We start from the raw sequence: 22,302 nt of genomic DNA, 5'->3' as shown, positions 1-22,302 counted from the left end.
ATAATCGATAGGTCTTGGTTGGCCTTTTATTATTGTAACATGTGTTTCTGTCTGTAGTAATAATTTTGTTTAAATGCCTGTTTTTAGTTTGATAATAGTATAGTCACTCCATCTTTCTTTTTCGGTATTTGAAATTTAAAAAAATGGTATTTGGCCAGGCATGATGGTTCACACCTGTAATCTCAGCACTTTAGGAGGCCAAGGCAGGCAGATCACTGGAACCTAGGAGTTTGAGACCATCCTGGGCAATATGGCAAAACCCTCTCTCTACTAAAAATATAAAAAATTAGCCAGGTACGGTGGTACACACCTGCAGTCCCAGGTACTTGGGAGGCTGAGGCTGAGGCTAAGGCATGAGAATTGCTTGAATCTGAGAGGCCGAGGTTTGCAGTGAGCTGAGATGGCACCACTGCACTCCCGCCTGGGTGACAGAGCAAAACTCTGTCTAAAAGAAAAAAAAAAAAAAAAAAGATGGTATCTTAAAAATTTTAAAATATTTTTTCTGCAAATCTCTTCTTTATTAGTGTTTAGTCTATTTACATTTAATGCAGTTATTATAAAGTAGGAATTATGTCTGCACTTTGCTATTTGTCTTCTATATGTCATGTCCTTTTTGTTTATTTCCCCATTACTTTCTTTTGTGTTAAATATATACCATTTTATTTACCTGTAAAAGAAACAAAACTATTTTTTCACTTATTTTCTTAGTGATTGCCCTAGAGATTACAAGTAACATCTTAGAACAATTTACTTTGAATTAGCGTCAATTTAATTTCAATGGCATTATAAAAACTTTGCTCCAGTGATAGCTCACCACCCCCATTTGTGCTGTTGTCACACATTACGTCTTTACACATTGTAAACCCATGAGTGCAGTTTTATAATTAATACTTTGTATAGTTAGTTGTCTCTTTTTTTTTTTTCTTCTGAGACGGAGTTTCGCTCTTCTCACCCAGGCTGGGGTACAGTGGTGCAATCTCGGCCCACTGCAACCTCCACTTCCCAGGTTCAAGTGATTGTCCTGCCTCAGCCTCCCGAGTAGCTGAGTTTACTGGCGCCCGCCACCACGCTGGCTAATTTTTTTGTATTTTTAGTAGAGATGGGATTTCACCATGTTTGCCAGGCTGGTCTTGAACTCCTGACCTCAGGTGATCGCTGTGCATCAGCCTCCCAAAGGGCTGGGATTAGAAGTGTAAGCCACGCACACCCAGCCTGGTTAGTTGTCTTTTAAAATCAGATAGAAGGCAAAGAGTTACAAACAAAAATACATGTATACTGTTTTTATATTTACTTTATTATTCCATGGGTGCTCTTATTTCTTCATGTGATTTGAGTTACTATTTTATGTCCTTTCGTGTCTGCCCAAAGGACTCTCTTTTAGCATTTTCTTTTGAGGCAGATCTGCTAACGACGGATTCTCTATTTTGGCTTAGCTGGCACTGTCTTAATTTCATCTTCATTTTTGAAAGAAAGTCTTATTTCTTTTTTTCTGTTTCTCACGTGGGATAGTCTCAATTGGCCTATCTTCAGGTTTGCCAGTTTTTCTTCTTCAGGCTCATATCTGCTGCTGAGCCTCCCCAGTGATTTTTTTTTCATTTCCGTTATTGTAGTTTTCAACTCTAGAATTTCTATTTCACTCTTTAAAAGTGTCTGTTTTAAACAGCCTTTCTGTTTCTGTTGATAACATTTTCGTCCTTTTTAATTCTCCAGACAGATTTTTTTTTAACTCTTGTAAAGATATATAATAGCTGATTAACATCCTTGTCTGATAAGCCTACATGCTAGACTTCCTTAGGGATGGTTTCTGTTACCTGCTTTTTTTCCTATGTATACTTCATAGGTTTTTTTTTTTTTTGAGATGGAGTTTTGCTCCCGTCACCCAGGCTGGAGTGTAGTGGCGCAATCTTAGCTCACTGCAACCTCTGCCTCCTGGGTTCAAGTGATTCTCCTGCCTCAGCCTCTCGAGTAGCTGGTATTACAAGTGCCCACCACAATGTCCGGCTGATTTTTGTATTTTTAGTAGAAACAGGGTTTCACCATGTTGGCCAGGCTGGTCTCGAACGCGTGACCTCAGGTGATCCACCCGCCTTGGCCTCCCAAAGTGCTGGGATTACAGGCGTGAGCCACCATGCCCAGCCTACTTTTTGGTTTTCTGTATGTCCCGTAATTTTTTATTTGAAAAAATTGAACATTTTAAGTCATATGGCAACTCTAGAAATCAGATCTCCCCTCCCAGCCATACGTTGTGTTTGCTGCTGCTATTGTATTTGCTTGTTTAGTGACTTTCCTGTACTAGTTCTCTGAAGTCAGTATTCCTTGTCATGTTATGTGATCCTTGTCATGTTATGTGTAGTCTCTACTCCTTTAGCTTAGTGGTCAGCTAATGATTGAACAGAGATTTCCGTAAATGCTTTGACCCTGTAAGTCTATATCAGCCTTTGTTGAAGGGCTGGGTGTGTGTGTTGGGTCATGTTTCAATGCTCTGGAAGGCAGTTGACAACTCTACCTTAACTTTCATTTCCTGCTTGCACAGTTCCTCAAGGTCTTTCTCAGGCTCAGACAAATGACAGTGACTCTTGACAGCGATCCTAAGAGGCAGGCCCAGAGATCCTCTGCTTCTGAGAGTGAGACAGAAGACTCTGATGATGAAGGAAGCCAAAGCGCAGAGGGTGTCCCAGGAATGTGTGGAAGGACCCTCTGAGATCTTTCCTTTGCATGGACACAGACCAGCACATGTGTCAGAGCTTTTCAGAGTATCTATCCTATATGGACATCTTTCCCTCCAGTTTTTCTTTTTGTCTTTGTTCAGCCTTTTGTTATTTCCAGCTGGTAATGTTGCCCCAGGCTGTCATGCTGTTAAACCTTTGCATGTAATTGTTTTTGACCAATGAATTGTGGACAGGGCTATTCACACTGAGTGAGTTCTGGGTCAATCCAATAAAGACAAGCCTGAGAATGGAGCTTCTTAGGGTACTGTTAGCCAGGTCCAATCATTCTGTGGGAATAGGGCTTTTGGAGAACTCCCAGCCTCTTCTTTACCCTCCAGTGGCTGCTATGCTGCTGGTTGGCACAGCTATTGTAGCTGCAGAAGTGTTAGTTTTCAAGGCTGTCATGCAGCTGGGGTTAACGGGGTGGGAATAGTGCAAGTTAAAAAATGCCCTGAAGCTTGCTGAGCCATTTTCTTGAATACATTTCTTAGATGGCTCTAAGCCATTTTCTTGAATAAATTTCTTAGATGGCTCTCAGCCATTTTCTTGAATAAATTTCTTAGATAGCTGCATGCATTTGGTTAATTTCCAGAGTTGTGACAATACTGATTGTGACACTTTATGCCAGCGTTCCTGTTGGTTTTATGGAGGAGCATATTTTCATAGACTGTTAGTCTGCCATATCTGAAGTGTTATTTAGACATAAAATATTTCAGTATCTGTCAAGAAGGAGAAATGCAGAGTTAAGGGGTAATCCTTAGGTTTATGTTTATATATAATACCTTCCTAACCCTTGTATCTGTGCTGTTTCTTTAATGTTGTTTTTAGCTATTGTCATATTCAGTCCCATTTTATTCTGTAGCCATGTCTTCTCATTTCCATTTTTTCCCTTAGTGTCTGTCCTTACATGGTTATATAACCCAATTATCGTAGTAATTTGGCGTATTACATGATGCCCTTGATGTGTCATGAAGTCCTGGTTTTTAGTGGAGAGTACTGGTGACCAGCCTGTAGGAATGGGGATGATGGCATGAGTTGGTATGTAGCATAGTTTAGGGTAGAGACTGTGGGAAGATAGATTGGATTTTTGGGAGGAGAGGTCAGTAGAGTTTCCAAAATCATTTGCCTAAGAAGTTTTAAATCATATTTTACTTTGCCTTATTCCGAAAACTATTTGAGACAGTCAAAAAATCTTAACAGCTAAAAAATTATTTGTTTTCTAATAACGAAAAATATGGTATTGAAGGTAACAGTGGTGAACTGAATACGCTGATGAAAATGATATAAGGGTTTATGACAATTGAGTCTTGATGATTGAATCCTTTATGGCACAACGAAGTCTATAAACTTGTACCTTCTTAAAAGGATATTAGAGCTAAGTCGCAGTTCTCTAGCATATATCTAAGCAGGTTTATGGACAGTCACTGAGAATAAAGTTGATCTTTAATTTGAATAGATTTTTAGCAGTCATTATTTTAAGTTGACTAGTTTCAAAGACATTCAACATTTATTCATTTTTTCGGTAGTTGCAAGGATTGAGCCCACTCTACTTTTGACAATTTGCATGGCTCATATGTCATCACAGAATATGTTAGCATCAACATAACTAAAGTAAGTCTCTGTTTTTTTGATATGTTTTATTGATCCTATTCTTAGGTTCATCAAGGCTTATAAGAAGTTTGGTCTCCCTCTTGAACGGTAAGTTCAGTAGTAGTCCCTTATCTTCCTCTTTTTTGGTTTTATTATATAGTACGTTCTTTTTTGGTAATTTTTTCCATTTAATACTAATGCCGGGAACATTTTTTTTTTTCTGGAAACATTCATTTACAAACATTTATATATTGGGTGCCTGTTGATTCATGTCCCTCTGCAGAGGGATGACAAAGATGGTAAAGACAGGCCGTCCATAAAAAGACTTTCACCTTTGTGAGGGAGATGAAGCAAGTATATTCAAAACCGTAGTGCGTGAAATAATTTCAGAGAGATGTTCATATAACTCCAGTTGAAAAGAATGTATTTAGTTATTTGTGTCCCAGTTCTTAGATTTAATAATGTCAAAGGTAAAAGGCTCTTGATGATTTTATAATGTTCTGCTAATTAGCAGGATTTTATGAGGAATAAATGCAAAGGACTCATATAGCTTTGCCAATAATAACTTCCAAAATGGTAGCTGTTGTTACTATTCTATAAGCATTTATAAAATGATTCAGAAGTTGGATTTTAACAGAAGACTCTATTTCAAATAGCTTGGTTTGAACTTTGCTTTCTATAAAATCTAAAAAGCCCTAATTTAAAAGAAATATTGGGCTCCCTTCTCTTTCTTCTGAAAAATTTCTCGAGTTGGTGAAAATTACAAGTCTATTTTTGTTTGGTCTTCTCCATTTGGAGAGGAGGTAGTGATGTGTAGCATTAAGCCACAGCAAAGCCAAGAAAGTCAGTTGCATCTTTCCAGGACTGTTGCTGACCACCCAGGGGTAGACTGCCTGTCTTTGGGCCAGTTAGTGTAAAAGCCAATAGGATGTGGAAAAGGGGGCTTGGCACCTTTTGACAGCCTGTTTTTTAGCTGTTAATAAATTTGTGTGCTTCATATGACGTGGAGATCAACTAGACATATAGTTAATAAATTTGTGTGCTTCATATGACATGGAGATCAACTAGACTTATAGTTAATAATTTATTTGTGTGCTTCATATGACATGGAGATCAACTAAACATGTAGTAGAAGTAACTATACTCTGCTTCTAGGAACATTGCAGTGAATGAAAGTAGGCTGGAGAAAGGGAAGTGAATACAAAGAAGCAAACTAGTACAAATGGTGTTCAGGCACTTCACCTGCTGCCACTAACAGCCTATTTATTTAATAAAGTTTGCTTTCGTTGTTTATTTCTTTCCTCTCTGTTTTTTGGAATTGTTTTGTTTTGTGGAATATTCAAGACACAATTCTTTATGATGGAAAATGAATGTGTTAGCCTTCAATGTCCAGGGGTTCTTGTTGGAGCCTTAGAATGACCACTAAAGGAACACAAAGAAAAGTGTCTTTGCAGGAGAAGCTTATATGAGGCCTAGTGGCATCTCATGACATTTAAGAAGAGTGGGCAGAGGGCGCTGAAGTGTCCCCATATTTGTTCCTTCTCAGGCTGGAGTGCATAGCACGTGATGCTGAGCTGGTAGATAAGTCGGTGGCAGATCTGAAGCGCCTGGGTGAACTGATCCACAACAGTTGTGTGTCAGCAATGCAGGAATATGAAGAGCAGCTGAAAGAAAATGCCAGCGAGGGTAAGTGAAGTTGGCTTTAGTGAGTCTTCACAGGCTATCACTCATGGACTGGATTTCTGTTGCTAAAGGGCGTTTTAAGGACAGACTTGAGGAACACACTTGCCTAGTGCTTTGAGGTGTTTATTCTGAGCTGCGTTTCTGTGAGCTTAATATTCTATGCTCCTACGGGTCTACTCACAAATGAAGTTGATTTGCAGAAGGTGAAGAGTGAAGAACAAGATGAAATGGTTTCTTTTTATGTTGCTGTAGAAAGTTTAAATTCGTTTGAGTGATGTAAAACCCAGGGGCAAAGCTTGGTGGACACCTCTGTATTTTTCCTGCAAATAAGAGTTGTTATAGATCACAAGCATTGTTAATTATCTTGGATATATATTGTGTGTTACGGCAAACAGAAAGGATTTAGAAAATTAATTGGAATAAATAAAATATTGGATGAATATTGTAAACATTTTTGTTACATTGAGATTTTCATGCCACTAGAATTTGTTCTCATTGGATTGGACAAGCAATGTATTTTCTCTTTGATACCAGAAAGTGATTTTGCCTGTCCTGTGTGATATCTTTAAAAGCAAGAGGTATAGGAATGCTTGTGAGGAGAGAACTCTGAAGTTGTTATTGGTAAGGGCACCCTCATAGTGAACTTTAAAGAAATGAGGGAGGCCAGGTGCAGTGGCTCACGCCTATAATCCCAGCACTTTGGGAGGCTGAGGCCAGAGGATCACTTGAGCCCAGGAGTTCAAGTCCAGTCTGGGCAATATATAAGTGAGACCTTGTCTCTACAAAAAGTTTAAAAATTAGCTGAGAGTAGTAGGATTCATACTTGTAATCCCAGCTACATGGGAGGCTGAGGTGGGAGGTTTACTTGAGCCCAGGAGGCAGAGGCTGCAGTGAGTTGAGATCATGCCACTGCACTTCAGCCTGTGTGACAGAGCAAAACCCGTCTCAAAATATAAATAAATTAGTTAAATAAAGAAATGAAGTTGTTATCATTCTACTTTTCCAGACTGTGGTTTATCTGTGCCATGTCTGCCTTTTTTTGGGCAGCATTTATTAGGTAAGGCTACCCTTCTGCAGCTTTGTTGAGCTGTGGTTAAATGTTCAGGCTCCAGAGAAAGAGGCAGTCAGTTATCTGGAATTTTGGTTCTACTACTTCCTAGTTATAAGACTTTGGTCAAGTTATATCCCTTCAACTATCTCATTTGCAAAATAGAGTAACAATATCTACTTCAAAGGATTTGGATGATTGAATAATTCCATACTTGTAAATTGTTTAGCATAGTGTCTAGCTTGCAGTGTTAGCTGTTATTAAGAAGTGAGTATTTGTGCTTTGAAATTTTCTTTTCTCTCTTTAAGGTTATTATTGAATTTGATACAATTTAAAATATCTTCAAGAGAGTCAAAACGTATTTTAAGATACGTTCTTTTTTGTAAAAGACAAATAACTTGTATGGTTTGCAAAATGATCTGAATATGTGCTTTTATAACATTCAGAATACACCCAAAAGTAAACTTTAGGTTTAACATCCAGTATGTTTTCTTTGTAATTGTTTTGAATAAGTAATAATAACATCTACATGGCTTAAAACTGAAAAATGTATTCCTATTACTTCTTGATGCTTTTGAGAAATGAATAATGTTTTCTCCCTTTTAAATGGTAGTACAGCATGCACACTTTTCTGTGCTTGGTTTTTTATCTCATAGTATCTTGTGGAGCTGTTTCCTTACAGCATTCCCTTCTCCCCGAAATCCCTCTTTTTTTTGTGCATGTTCACATTCTGGATCTGGCTGATTGCTTCTTTTTGGTATTAACTTATTTCCTCATACCTGTACTTCCTGTAAACTGGTATTCAGCATATTTTGAATCTAGGCTGACATTTCTAGATCAAAGGAAGGATTATTGATACTTCTTTTCCCTTAGGTTGAAATTTTGTTTCTAAAATGTTAACGTAATTACATATTTGCTTTATCCTAAACATATGTTTCCAAATATCAATACCAAACTTACTGTTAACAAAAAAAATTCTCAAATGCAAAGTGTAATTTCTTTGCATTTCTTTTTGATCTTAGAATATATCACACTAAGAATATACAATCAAAATATATTTTTAAATTATTCGAAGTTATTCTTTTCTCTGTGTGGTTATGCCACCAACTTAATATACAGTTAGACTCTTGTTTGCATTTATTTTCAATATTTAGCGATTGCTTTTCTCATTTTGATTCGATTTAATTTTTTTAATTATGTAAAAACATTTACATGGTTCAAAGTCACAACTATAAAACAAGGTACATTTGGAGCATCTTGTTTTCGTTTTTTGTTCCCCAGCCTTCTTCTCTTCCTCCTTAATAGGTCACTGTTTCTATTAGTTGTAAGTTTATCTTTCCTTTGTTTCTTTTTAAAATTTAAGTATGTGTGTGTGTATGTGTGTGTATATTTTCCTTCTTACACAGAAGAGAACATACTCTGTTTTGCACCTGCTTATTTTCATGACTGAGATAAATTCATATCATTATGTAGAGATCATCCTCTTTCCTTTTACAGTTGCAAGTATTCTACCATGTAGGTAGATGTCAGTTCACACTTCTCCTCTAGTATTTAATATTTGGGTTGTTCTTGGTCTTTTGTTATTATAAAGAAAGCCACAATGAATAATGATTTAATGAATATACCATTTCGTATCTCTGCCAACGTATCTTTGGGATAAATTTCTAGAAGTGGGATTGCTGGGTCCTGGGAAAATGCATATATACTTCGCTTCGGTATTCTCAAATCCTTCTGCATAAGTCTGGTGCCATTTACATGGTCACCAGTAATATTTGTTGGTACCTGTTTACAAGCCTCACAAACAGAATATATTGTTAAAGTTTAAGTTTGGAGTTTTGCCACTTTGATAGGTGAGAAATGGTATTTCATTTTTCTTTTAATGAACAAGATTGTACATCTCTAAGGGTCACTTGCATTTTGTTCTATAAAGTGTCTGTTCATATGTTCTGCCCATTTTCTATTGAAAGGAGTTTTCCTCTCATAAACAGATAGCATTATCTCATGGATTTCAACTTGGACTATTTGATGGGGGTTTCGTTTTTACTTCCGTGATCATTTTAATTTGAAATTTGGGTTAGGGTAACTTTCTTTTTCTTTTTTTTTGGGACGGAGTCTCGCTCTGTCGCCCAGGTTGGAGTGCAGTGACACAATCTTGGCTCACTGCAAGCTCTGCCTCCCGGGTTCATGCCACTCTCCTGCCTCAGCCTCCCGAGTAGCTGGGACTACAGGCGCCCACTACCATGCCCGGCTAATTTTTTGTATTTTTAGTAGAGAAGGGGTTTCACTGTGTTAGCCAGTATGTCTCGATCTCCTGACCTCATGATCCATCTGCCTTGGCCTTCCAAAGTGCTGGGATTACAGGTGTAAGCCACCGTGCCTGGCCGGGTTAGTGTAATTTTCTTTCTTTCTTTTTTTTTTTTTGAGACGGAGTCTTGCTGTGTTGCCCAGGCTGGAGTGCAGTGGCCGGATCCCAGCTCACTGCAAGCTCCGCCTGCTGGGTTTATGCCGTTCTCCTGCCTCGGCCTCCCGGGTAGCTGGGACTACAGGCGTCCGCCACCTCGCCTGGCTAGTTTTTTGTATTTTTCAGTAGAGACGGGATTTCACTGTCTATGTTAGCCAGGATGGTCTCGATCTCCTGACCTTGTGATCCGCCCGTCTTGGCCTCCCAAAGTGCTGGGATTACAGGCTTGAGCCACCGTGCCCAGCCTACTGTAATTTTCTTAAGCCGCCACTTGTTCATCATTTCACATGTGTTAGATATGAACTTAAGCTCATGTTTTTTCAGTAATAGTGTTGTGAAGATCAAGTTCATGTTTAAAATACTTGAGACTCGTTTTTTGACCTCCGCTAGTGGGATGGGTAGGAAAACAAAAAGGGAAAGCTTCAGCACTAATACTATACCCTTAGAATCTATTTTTGTTAATTTAGAAACAAAGTAGTATGAAACAAATTGGAAGATTAAAATATAACTATAAACATCAGTGAATTAAAAAAATTCCAAATCTTAAAAAACTGAATGTTCGAAGGTTATTTTACAGACATTAATTGAGACAAAACTTTGTATTATAGTTTATATCTTCAAAATAACAAGCCAGAGATACATTGAGAGAGACTAAGAGGTCAGGGTTCGTTGACACATGTTTTCTGTGGAACTAAAGCAGATTTTCATTTAACTAATGTGAAATTGGTATTCTTCAGGAAAAGGACCAGGGAAAAGGAGAGGTCCAACAATCAAGATATCTGGAGTTCAGGTTAATGTGAAATCCATTATCCAACATGAAGAGGAGTTTGAGATGCTGCATAAATCTATCCCTGTGGACCCTGAAGAAAAAAAAAAGTGAGTATATTTTGTGTACATTCTTAGGTGGTTGTACCATAAGAAAATAGATTTGAAGTTAGACTTTGTGTAGTTACATAGTGTTTTTACTGTCTCCTCTTTAACATGCTAAAAAGGCCCCTCTTCTAATGTCTTCCTGTTTTTAAACTTTCTTTAGATACTGCTTAACCTGTCGTGTCAAAGCTGCACATTTTGATGTAGAGTGGGGGGTGGAAGATGATTCTCGCCTGTTGCTGGGAATTTATGAACATGGCTATGGAAACTGGGAGTTAATTAAAACAGACCCAGAGCTTAAATTAACTGACAAAGTAAGTAACCCTACCATGCTAGAGATTTCTAGAAGATTTGTTGTGTAATATTTTTATATTGATTACTTATTTCTAACTATTTTCGAGGGGGCATCAAATTAGAAATTAGTACAGTCATTCTCCTTGGAAATACTTCATCTTTAGTGGTCTGTGGCACTGTTTCACAGATGAAGATAAAGGGAAAAGACAGTAATCAGGTGAAATTTTGGGGAAACCATAGGAGAAATCTTAAAATTCTGGTATTTAATGATAGGTCAGATTTCATTACAATAAATACCCAGGTAAGTTTGTTAATGATAAAAGCATTCCTTGGCCTTAGTTATTGGCCCTTTTGTTTAAAAGTACATTCGAAACAACCATATTTCAGTTCCTCACATAATGATTGAATGTCGCCTAGGTATTCTTTGTAATGGAATTAAACGTTGGCTGTTCTTCTCCCACAAAATCAAGCCTCCCACCCTATCTGTTGCAAGTAGCAAGGCCATGGTTGGAGCTTTAAGCAGGGAAGGCTGACTGGCTCAAATTTTGGTAGGATTTGCTCCATGTTGTGCTCCTGGCACGTTTAACAGTGCTCATCCCATCTGGGTTTTAGGAGGGTGACAGCACCCTGCCTTGAGCACTGAGACCAGATTCAGTCTGGCAAGAGGCCCAATTGTTGTAGCAAGGAAGAGATCATGTCCTGGCGTAGCTCAGTGCTCTCCGGCAATGCTCTAAGAAGCATTTTCAATCTAAAACGAAGCTTTAACCTAGCTCCAGGGATTCCCTGCTCCTGGAAGGAGGAAATCCACGACGGCTGGGATGCTCTAGCAGATGAAGCCACAAGCCCCTCCTACCTGAGTTGTTCTACCCTGTTAACAGCACAGGTAGGAGCCATTGGGAGAGCTGGATTTCTCCATCCCATTTTGTAAAATGAGAACGGCTCGTGAGGGATTTTCAGTGACTGGGAGCCATGGACATGAGATAGGATCTGAGGCTTTAATCTATATTTTGGGTGGTTGGGGAGGGAAAGGACTGTGCTCAGTGTTTGTTGTCTCTGTTTATCCTGATCCACTAACCAGGATGTGGGTGGTGGCGGGTGCTTCTCTTCCTTTCTTGTTGAAGATTCTGCCGGTGGAGACAGATAAAAAGCCTCAGGGGAAGCAGCTACAGACCCGAGCGGATTACTTGTTGAAGCTGCTCAGAAAGGGTCTGGAGAAGAAGGGGACTGTGACAGGCGGGGAAGAGGTGAGTACACTGCCAGCTGGGTGTTTTTCAGGAGCCTGAGGCTCCCACCCTGCAGAATTAGGTAGGAAGACAGAGGCCCTTTCTGGGCACTGCACAGTATGTCACCTTCTCACGGGCAGATGTTGTTTTTGAGTTTCCAGTAATGATGGTTTGGTTGGTAATAATAGAAATATTCATTTAGGCCTGGTGTGGTGTCTCACACCTGTAATCCCAGCACTTTGGGAGGCTGAGGCGGGCAGATCATGAGGTCAGGAGATCAAGACCATCCAGGCTAACATGGTGAAACCCTGTCTCTACTAAAAATACAAAAAAATTAGCTGGGTGTGGTGGCACACACCTGTAATCCTAGCTACTTAGGAGGCTGAGGCAGGAGAATGGTGTGAACCTGGGAGGCGGAGCTTGCAGTGAGCTGAGATCAGGCCACTGCACTCCAGCCCAGGCAACAGAGCAAGACTCCATCTCAAAAAAAAAAAAAAAAAAAATTCATTTAAGACCACAACATCTTGGCAGCTTTCTTACAAACCCATCCTTCTGAAATGTTGCTTCAAATTAATCCTCTTTGCTCCCCAGTGTCACTGTTCCACACGTATTGTTACTGTTTCTTTATTCTGCTTTCTCCATTTTGGAACAGACTGCATTGAATACCTATGGGTTTGCCTATTGTTATATCTATCTCTGTGGTACTTGTAATAATGGATCCCAGAGTAAAATTGACAGTTGGAATGTACAGTTAATTCTGAAACTAGACCTTAGTTGCTATGTGAAATACCAGCTAAATTCTCAGTGAATTCACCTGAGCTTTATCTCCTTTTATTTCCCCAATTTATAATTTCAGTTCAGGCCCAGAAAGATGGAATCCCAGCTAAGAAATACAAATTACACCCTGTACTAGCAGCCCATGTGTGCATGTTCTTTAAGTTCTCTTGCAGCTATGTCATTTATATTAATTTCCCTGTATTATTATAAGCAAAGCAAATTTTAGGGGAAAAAACCCATAATACCACACCTCATTTTTTTCAAGTAATAGGATCATAAATCTCATTCTTCATGTAATACGTTGAATATGCAATACATTATGTGTTAGGCTCTAGAAAGGTAGATTAGATCATGTTACAGATCATGTCTCATTAGGCAGATAAACAGTATTTTAATCTTTTCCTTATTATATGTAACTTGCTTTCTGGTTTTTTAATGTTACTATTATGTCTTTAATGTATTATCTTTATTTGTATCTTTGTACACAGAGTGATTTTCCTTTTTTAAAAAAAATTATATCTTGGCCGGGCACAGTGGCTCATGCCTATAATCCCAGCACTTTGGGAGGCTGAGGCAGGCAGATCAGTAGGTCAGGAGATCGAGACCATCCTGGCTAACATGGTGGAACCCCGTCTCTACTGAAAATACAAAAAACCGGGTGTGGTGGCGGGCGCCTGTAGTCCCAGCTACTCGGGAGGCTGTGGCAGGAGAATGGCGTGAACCCGAGAGGCAGAGCTTTCAGTGAGCTGAGATTGCGCCACGGCACTCCAACCTGGGTGACAGAGCAAGACTCTGTCTCAAGAAAAAAAAAAAAAAAACAAAAAAAAAGAAAAATTTATCTTTTAGATGGATTCAAAAATATGGAATCAGTAGGTTTAAGGAGTATAAGATATTTTGGCGGTGAGGTGCTCAACGCCTGTAATCCCAACCTTTGGAGGCTGAGGTGGTGATCGCCTGGACAGTCGGAAGTTGAGACTGTCTGACCAACTGGCAAAATCCTGTTTTTAAAATGACAACACTAAAAGTACCATTGGGTGGCCTGCTGTAGTTCCACCTAGCTACTCGAGAGCTGAGGCGGGAAGAAATCGTTTTGAACCCCTTGGGAGTGGAGGTTCGTGAGGCAAGATGGCACCCCTGCACTCCAGCTGGGTGACGAGCAAGAACTCCAGTCTCGCGGGGGGGGGGCCAAAAAAGGAACATGGATATTTTAATGTGGTATAGGCTAATGATAAGCCTATAGGTTTTTTATTTGTTTTGGTTTGGTCTTGTCAGGTAAAATGAGTTGCACTCTTGATTCTTGGAATTTTCATTCTTGTTGAATTGATATGTCTGCTGCTGCCATAAGAGTCTCATGTTGTTTGGTTAGCTTCGAGGGTCTTGATTTGTACGTTAATCATCATTTTCTCTCCTTTTCCAGCCAAATTAAAGAAGGCGGAAGCCTCGGTAAAGAAGGAAAACAAAGTGCCCAGGCTGAAAGAGGAGCATGGAATTGGAGCTTGCTCTCTAAGGCTTCGATAACCTCAGAGAGGGGAGAAAGTGAAGTATGAGTGGGGTTAGAGTTGAGGGTTCTTTATTATTTTAGCTGTACTTATTGTGCAGCTGGAAATAAAAACTCATCTGAAGTGTGTTTGGTTTACGAGGGATTAAATGGAAATAGTCATATTAGTCTTTGCTTAATCTGTCAGAGAGGAATATACGTTAAGTCAGCAGCTGCAAATTCATATATATGGAAGTAATGAGGGGCTCTGAAAGATTTTGTTTCTGTTTTTTTTTTTGTTTCTTTTTGAGACAGAATCTCACTCTGTACACAGCTGAGAGTGCAGTGGCCACAACTTGGCTCACTGCAATCTCCGCCTCCTGGGTTCCAGCAATTCTTCCTACCTCAGCTCCTGAGTAGCTGGATTACCGGCCACTGCCAGCACGCCAGTTGGCTAATTTTTGTATTTTAAGTAGAGACAGGTGTTTAACCATGTTGGCCAGGCTGGTCTCAAACTCCTGACCTTAGGGATCTGCCTGCCTTCGGCCTCCCTAAGTGCTGGGATTACAGGAGTGAGCCACTGCTCCCAGCCTAAAGTTTTTTTTTTTTTTTTTTTTTTTTGAGATGGAGTCTCGCTCTGCCGCCCAGGCTGGAGTGCAGTGGCCAGATCTCCGCTCACTGCAAGCTCCGCCTCCCGGGTTCACGCCATTCTCCTGTCTCAGCCTCCGGAGTAGCTGGGACTACAGGCGCCCGCCACCTCGCCCGGCTAGTTTTTTGTATTTTTTTTAGTAGAGATGGGGTTTCACCATATTAGCCAGGATGGTCTCGATCTCCTGACCTCGTGATCCGCCTGCCTCGGCCTCCCAAAGTGCTGGGATTACAGGCTTGAGCCACCGCGCCCGGCCTCCAGCCTAAAGTTTTAATGATAAATGGCGATTGACACGTAGCCTCATTCTTGGGAATGAGGGGGAGTGGTCAGGACTGTGGTTTACCAGAGAGCTCATGCCTAATGTAAAGGGGACAGCTGCTCTGGAGTTCTGTTAACAAAACTCCCGTGGGTCAGGTTTGGCTTGCCAGTTTGTAACCTCTGGTCTAAGTAAAGTGAATAGTAAGTTGGTATCATTTAGTGTGCTATTTCAGTGACAACTTTATGGAATTTCTGAAAGTGTAATTGTACTTGGATATTAGCTCCAAGAGGATCAGCAGTGGGTACAGGAACTAGCATGGATTTGAGTCATACATACATAAATTTATTTATTACTAGTTTTTTTTTTGAGATGGAGTCTTACTTTGTCACCCAAGGTAGAGTGCAGTGGCGTGATCTGGGCTCACAGCATCCTCCACCTCCTGGGTTCAAGCGATTCTCCTACCTAAAATAATTTTTGTATTTTTAAAAGAGACAGGATTTCACCATGTTGGCCAGGCTGGTCTCAAACTCCTGACCTCAGGTGATAGGTCTGCCTCAGCCTCCCAGAGTACTAGAATTATAAGCATGAGCCAATGTGCCTGGCCAGTACATACATAAATTTAAATATGAGCAACCTGATCAGTTATTAGCTGACTGTGTACAGGTATATAATTTATTTGGTACTCAGTTTCCATCCGTGAAATGAGAATGATAAAACTCATGTTGAAGGGTTGCTCTGAGAATTAAATGAGAGGATATCAGTAAAGAGCTTCCACCTCTACAGTTTTAACTGGTTGTTACTGGAAAGTTTAGACTTTTCTGAGTGCCTTGAGGCTATTTGCTTGAAGACAAGCTTCTAAGTATAGACAATGATGAACCACTGGGGCAATGCTTCTTTTCCAGAAAGTACATAAGTAGATATAAAATTTGTGATAAGAATTCAGAGCCCTGTTTTGTTTCCTAGGATGATGGCTTGGAAAAAAGTCCAATGAAAAAAAAACAGAAGAAGAAAGAGAACAAGGAGAACAAGGAGAAGCAAATGAGTTCTAGGAAAGACAAAGAAGGGGACAAGGAAAGAAAGAAGTCAAAAGACAAGAAGGAAAAGGTAACGGTGCCCTTCTGTTCATGGAGATACCCACAGCCTTTGCAATTCCCCATTTGGATTTAGAAGTAGCAGGAGATTTGAGGGCCCTGCAATAATTGTCTTTTTATGGGTATGTTTAAGAAGGATAGGTGGGGCTGTTGATGGAATACCTGCACCTGTCCTTGCAGAGAGAGGGGAACCTGCAAGTTTGGGGTGTTTTTTAAAAAAAACTTGGTCTTTTATTACATATTTCAGGGGGAAATGTTTGAATGAGATAGGACAGGTGAGAGAAATCTTCATTTACGTGTAAATACGAAATACGTTCTCAGATTCATATTAGAGAAGCACAGTCCACAGCTGAATTTGAAGAAGAGTTCGAGTCAAAAACAAATATTAGCCAGAGTTATTGGAATGTAAATGGATGAAAAGCCTTGCTATTATAACCTTTACATTAGGGGTTTTATGAAGTTCATTCTAAACCCAATAATTTGGTACAGTGTTGCAGTGTATACTTGTTGACATCTGAACACAGTAAAATCATTGCCAAAACAGGAACAACTGCTATAATTCTAATATCCAGTGATAACTCTAATATAGATTTCTTGATAAGTACTTTGAAATTTTATATTATTAAATATAAAATAAACATATTTAAAACAAATATAAAATCAGATTAGACTGTTTGGGTAGTCTTTTCTCCTCACTTAGCAGTGTATCACAACTTTCCAAGTGAATAAATGTTAAAATCATTTTTACACCCTTGGCAACTTAGGGAGACCTCGTCTCTACAAAATAAAAACAAGCAAAATCTAGCTGGGCATTGTGGCATGTGCCTGTGGGCCCAGTTACTTGGGAGGCAGAGGTGAGAGGATTGCTTAGGCTCAGGAGCTCGAGGCTGCATTGAGCCATGGTTGTGTCACATTTCACTCCAGGCTGGGCAACAGAGCAAGACCTTGTCTCAAAAAAAAAAACCAAACAAAACAAAACATTTTAATAGTTGGGGAGAATTCTGTTTGGGTGTCACATGTTAGAAGCAATTTGAATTTCCCATTTTGAAATACTTTCTAATTTTTGATGTTAATAGACCATATTGTGACAAATAACCTGTGCAGTTGTGCTCCCATGGAAAGACATTCTTAAAGTAAAGTATTAAAAAAATAAAAACACAAAGAACAATTTTAGCAAACATCTGTTTATCCACTCTCCAGTTATCACAACTGTTGTTAACATTTTTTCGTGTTTACTTTAAGTGGCTTTTTTCTTTTTTTTGGCGGGGCCAGGCAGGGGGAGAGGCTGATACCTTTTGTATTTCATGAACATATGACTGGTACAGTTGAAGCTGCCCCCGTTCCTTTTCCCTGATTTTGTTACTCTTCCTCTGTTCTCCCCATAATCACTACTGTGAAGTGGGTTTGAAACCTTCCTATTCATGTATTTATATTTGTAGTACATATTATAGTGCATGTCCATATAACTATAAACAAAGCATGCTGTATGCTTTAAAATGTACATGAAGTCAAGCCAAGCGCAGTGGCTCACACCTGTAATCCCAGCACTTTGGGAGGCCAAGGTGGGTGGATCACAGGGTCAGGAGGTCGAGGCCAACCTGGACAACATGGTGAAACCCTGTCTCTACTAAAAATACAAAAATTAGCTGGGTGTGGTGGCGTGTGCCTGTAATCCGAGCTACTTGGGAGGCTGAGGCAGAAGAATCTCTTGAACCCAGGAGGTAGAGTTGCAGTGAACTGAGATCATGACACTACACTATAGCCTGGATGACAGAGCAAGAATCTGTCTCAAAAAAAGAAAAAAAAAGTACATGAAGTCATTTTATATATCCTTCTGCAACGTTTCCTTCAATATAATTGAGATTTATATAGATTTCATTTATAATAATTTAGTAATGCAGCAGATTCCTAAATCAAAAGGTATGCTGTTAATAAAAGTTGCTACATAATACTCTAGAAGAGTTCTGCCAATTTACGATCTTAACCTCTTGATGACATTTCTGTGCATTTTATGGATAAAGGAGTAGAAGCCCAAAAATAGCACTGACGAAATTGAAGTTATAATTGGGTACATTTAGAGATGGAAATGGGAATAATGTGTGAGTAAGCTGCTAATCAGATAGGTTTGTCTTCATGATGTTTCAGGATTTTATTTTACTTTTTAAAAAATAAACTGAGACCGTCATATTTACCCATTGTAATAACACAACGTAGGTAAGAAATCCAAATTCCACGGTAGGATTGCACAAATGACAATGACTCCTTGTAACTCTTTTTTAAAAGCCTAAAAGTGGTGATGCCAAATCTTCGAGTAAATCAAAGCGATCTCAGGGTCCTGTCCATATTACAGCAGGAAGTGAACCTGTCCCCATTGGAGAGGATGAGGATGATGATCTGGACCAGGAGACATTCAGCATAGTAAGTCTTGAAATTGGGGGATACCAGTGTCTGCAGCCACAGTGCTTGCTGTGGCTCTGCCTTTTATAGGTCCAGCCAGAGCTTCAGCTGAGCTGAGCAATAGTACATTACTTTGGAAACACATTGCTTACAATATCTGAAGACCATGTGCTCTTCAGCAGGCTGGCAGGAAGAGATTTTCTTGTCTTTTATTGAGGGGAAGTTTAAGGAGTGGATTTCATGTCTTGTGCTCCTAGTTAAGAGAGGCTCCAAGGGCTCTTAGAGGCATTTGGGAAAGAGAAGTGTTCACTGAGCAAATATTTATTGAATGTTTTCTGTGTTCCAGCCCCCAGAGTTACCATGTTGAATAGATAACCATTTCTGTCATTGTAAACTACATTTGAGTAGGGGAGTTAGATAACTACACAAATCATGTTGGTGCACCTGTCACAGACAGGCCTCTGAAGGAGAGAGAGTGCATACTGTGGAGATGCTGTGAGAAGGGAATTTGACCTAGTCAGGGAATGCCAGAAGGGTTTGTGTAAGGAAGTGATGTTTGAGTTGAGTTCTGAAGGAAGAATAAAAGGTAACAGGAGAAGAGGGGAGGGCAAGGCAATGGGGAGCGAGTGCATGGACCAGGTCTTGCACAGGATTGGATACAGGCCAGTGTGTCCTCAAGGCTCCTTTGCCCCTGGCTGGAGCTGCAGGTATAGATTTCACTGTGCCACCATCCCTTCCCCACCTCTCTGTGGTTTCTCCTCCCCATACTTCCACAAATCCGTTAATCAAACAGCTCATTCAGGCTGAAAGAAAAAGCTGTTTTCTTCCAAATTTGAAAATACTTCTGTCCCGGCCAGGCACGGTGGCTCAAGCCTGTAATCCCAGCACTTTGGGAGGCCGAGACGGGCGGATCACGAGGTCAGGAGATCGAGACCATCCTGGCTAACATGGTGAAACCCTGTCTCTACTAAAATACAAAAAACTAGCCGGGCGACGTGGCGGGCACCTGTAGTCCCAGCTACTCGGGAGGCTGAGGCAGGAGAATGGCGTGAACCCGGGAGGCGGAGCTTGCAGTGAGCTGAGATCCGGCCACTGCACTCCAGCCTGTGTGGCAGAGCGAAACTCCGTCTCAAAAAAAAAAAAAAAAAAAAAAAATACTTCTGTCCTGTGGCAGCAAAGGACCCTGTTGACCCTGCCCTGTAACCTCTCTTTGACTTCTTCTTCTGAGTTATCTAAAACCTATAACACATATGTATATAGATAATGTTTTCTTTCACTTTTATCTCTATTATCTTTTTAGCCTGTGAGCTCTCTGAGGACAAGTATTATGTTTTATATAAAGTTTATTTAGATGCTAGTAGTATATCAGTAAGTGAGTAAATTGAATAAATGAATAATTACATAGTCAGCTAACCAATCTGTTTCCTAGTCTTTCTTATCCGAGTGTTTATAAGAGAAAATGATATCTAATGTTCTGTGGTACCATGACATTTAAAAAATGCTCTTAAAAATGACTCATTTAATCTTGTTTTTATATTATGAAATCTTTAAAAGATGCAGAGAAATTTCAGGGATATAATAGGCATTGATAAATATACCATGAAGTTTTGTCAAATCTGAATTCTTTAAGACTCAGAATATAAAGTTGAACCCTTGGTGTACCTCCCTCTCAACCTATGCTATTTTTCCTCTCTTTTTTTTTTTTTTTTTCTTGAGACAGGTCGTTGCGTCTGCTCGCCCAGGCTGAAGCGTCGTGGGTGCGATCTTGGCTCACTGCAGCTGGTCTCCTGGGTTCAAGGAATTCTTCCTGCCTCAGCCTCTTTTTTTTTTTTTTTTTTTTTTTTTTTGAGACGGCCCTCGCGGCGAGTCGTCGCTCCTGTCCACCCGGCTGGGAGTGCTTGTGGCCGGATTCTCAAGCTCACTGTCAAGCTCTGCCTCCCGGGTTCACGCCATTCTCCTGCCTCAGCTCTCCGGGTAGCTGGCGACTACAGGCGCCGCTACCTCGCCCGGCTAGTTTTTTTGTAGTTTTTAGTAGAGACGGGGTTTCACCATGTTAGCCAGGATGGTCTCGATCTCACCTGACCTCGTGATCTGCCTCGTCTCGGCCTGCCCAAAGTGCTGGGATTACAGGCTGAGCCACCGCGCCCGGCCCTCAGCCTCTTGAATAGCTGGGATTACAGGCGCGCACCACCACGCCCGGCTAACTTTTGCATTTTTAGTAGAGACGGGGTTTCACCATGTTGGTCAGGCTGGTCTCGAACTCCTGACCTCGTGATCTGCCCGCCTCGGCCTCCCAAAGTGCTGGGATTACAGGCGTGAACCACCGCGCTGGGCCTTTTCTCTCTTTCTTACCTCTGAGATGTAACTATGATTCCGAATTCAATTTTTATATTTAATGTGTGGTTCGAGAGTTTTACTACTTAGTCTGTAAAGATGATAGTAGCTCACATTAATAGCTAGTTAATATTTATGTGCTTTATGTATATTTTTTCCACAACAATCCTGTGAGGTAGGCTATTGTTTCCATTTTGCATATTTAAAAATAAGGTGAAGAGAGTTAAGTGATTTGCCCTATGTCACACAGCTAAGACATAGAACACAGTTTTGACCCAGGCAGTTTGACATGAGAGGTTGGGTCCATAACCATTGTGCTGCCTGGCCTCCCACATATAAACAATACAGAGGATTGATTTCCTTGTCTTAAAACTGTAATTGGCACACTTGTGTATCCTGTAACTTGCTTTTCCTCTCATAACAGTCAACATTTTTGAGATTTATATATGTTAATTGTGGCTGTCATTGAAGTTTCGTGTTATCCCACAATTTATTCTTCCACAGTTTATTCTTTCTCGTATTGGTGGACATCAGGATTTTTCCAGGTGTTTGCTACTACAGATAGGCTACAGTGAAATTGTTGCACATATTTTCTTGTACCACACAAGTGAGAGCTTCTCTAGGGTGTATGGCTTGAGCAAAAATTGTAGGTCATTCATTAGGTATACACATCTGCCACTTTATTAGATACCTGAGTTACTCTTGAAAGCAGTTGTAGAGATTGCATTAATTATAGCAATGAATTCAAGTTCCAATTGCTTGCCAGCCTTAGAAACAGTTGTTAATTTCTGACTCAGTTAACAGTTGTTAATTTTTGCTAATCTGAGGGCTATGAAATACTGAAGGTCATTGGACTTTTATTTTCATATTTTAGTGGTCATTCATGTTCCTTGTGAATTGCCTATTCATTTATTCCAAATTGACATATTTGGAATAATTTATCTTTCTTACCTTTTCTGTAGGAATTCTTTTTACCTTCTTAATACTAATCTTTTATTTTTTATAGTAATTACAGAAGTCTTTTAGTTTTTGGTATATTTTTTATTTTATGCCCTTTTAAAATTGAAATATAACACAGAAAAATCCACAGATCATAAGTATATAGCTGTGGAAATGACCATAAAGTGATGGAAGTTTGTAGAGTTTTCATTATTTGAAAATTTCATGGCCACGTGTCTTACTTAGTTCATTGTGCCAGATACTCAGTGGCTGACAACCATATCCCTACACCATTCTGTGAAATTTTCTTGAATTATACGGTGGTAATTTTCTCTAAGTTCCCAGTTTTACCTTTATGGAATTTATTGTTTTTGGATATCGAATTCTGGATGTTGGTCCCTAATTTTGTCTTTTAAGTTGCTCATTTTGCTTTTACTCTACTTTCTGGGAGATTCCTTCAACTTTGTTTCACATTATTTATTTCTAATACCTTTTTCCTCCA

General features: G+C 39.8%; 1 protein-coding gene across 1 annotated transcript in view; it reads left to right on the top strand.

The window, feature by feature from the left end:
• Positions 1 to 22,302, top strand: part of CHD2 (chromodomain helicase DNA binding protein 2) — a 151,438-nt gene that overhangs the window by 107,930 nt on the left and 21,206 nt on the right. The window contains 8 exon segments of the mRNA XM_017875233.1: positions 4,365 to 4,406; positions 5,845 to 5,984; positions 10,228 to 10,366; positions 10,524 to 10,674; positions 11,776 to 11,902; positions 14,072 to 14,190; positions 15,976 to 16,143; positions 18,414 to 18,548. Of these exon segments, the coding sequence (XP_017730722.1) occupies positions 4,365 to 4,406; positions 5,845 to 5,984; positions 10,228 to 10,366; positions 10,524 to 10,674; positions 11,776 to 11,902; positions 14,072 to 14,190; positions 15,976 to 16,143; positions 18,414 to 18,548 (1,021 nt within the window).

This window comes from Rhinopithecus bieti, unplaced genomic scaffold (assembly GCF_001698545.2).
Source record: "Rhinopithecus bieti isolate Rb0 unplaced genomic scaffold, ASM169854v2 scaffold_9696, whole genome shotgun sequence".
In the NCBI taxonomy this organism is placed as follows: domain Eukaryota; kingdom Metazoa; phylum Chordata; class Mammalia; order Primates; family Cercopithecidae; genus Rhinopithecus; species Rhinopithecus bieti.
The sequence above is the reverse complement of the archived record's forward strand: the minus strand, read 5'-3'. Positions and strand labels throughout refer to the sequence as shown.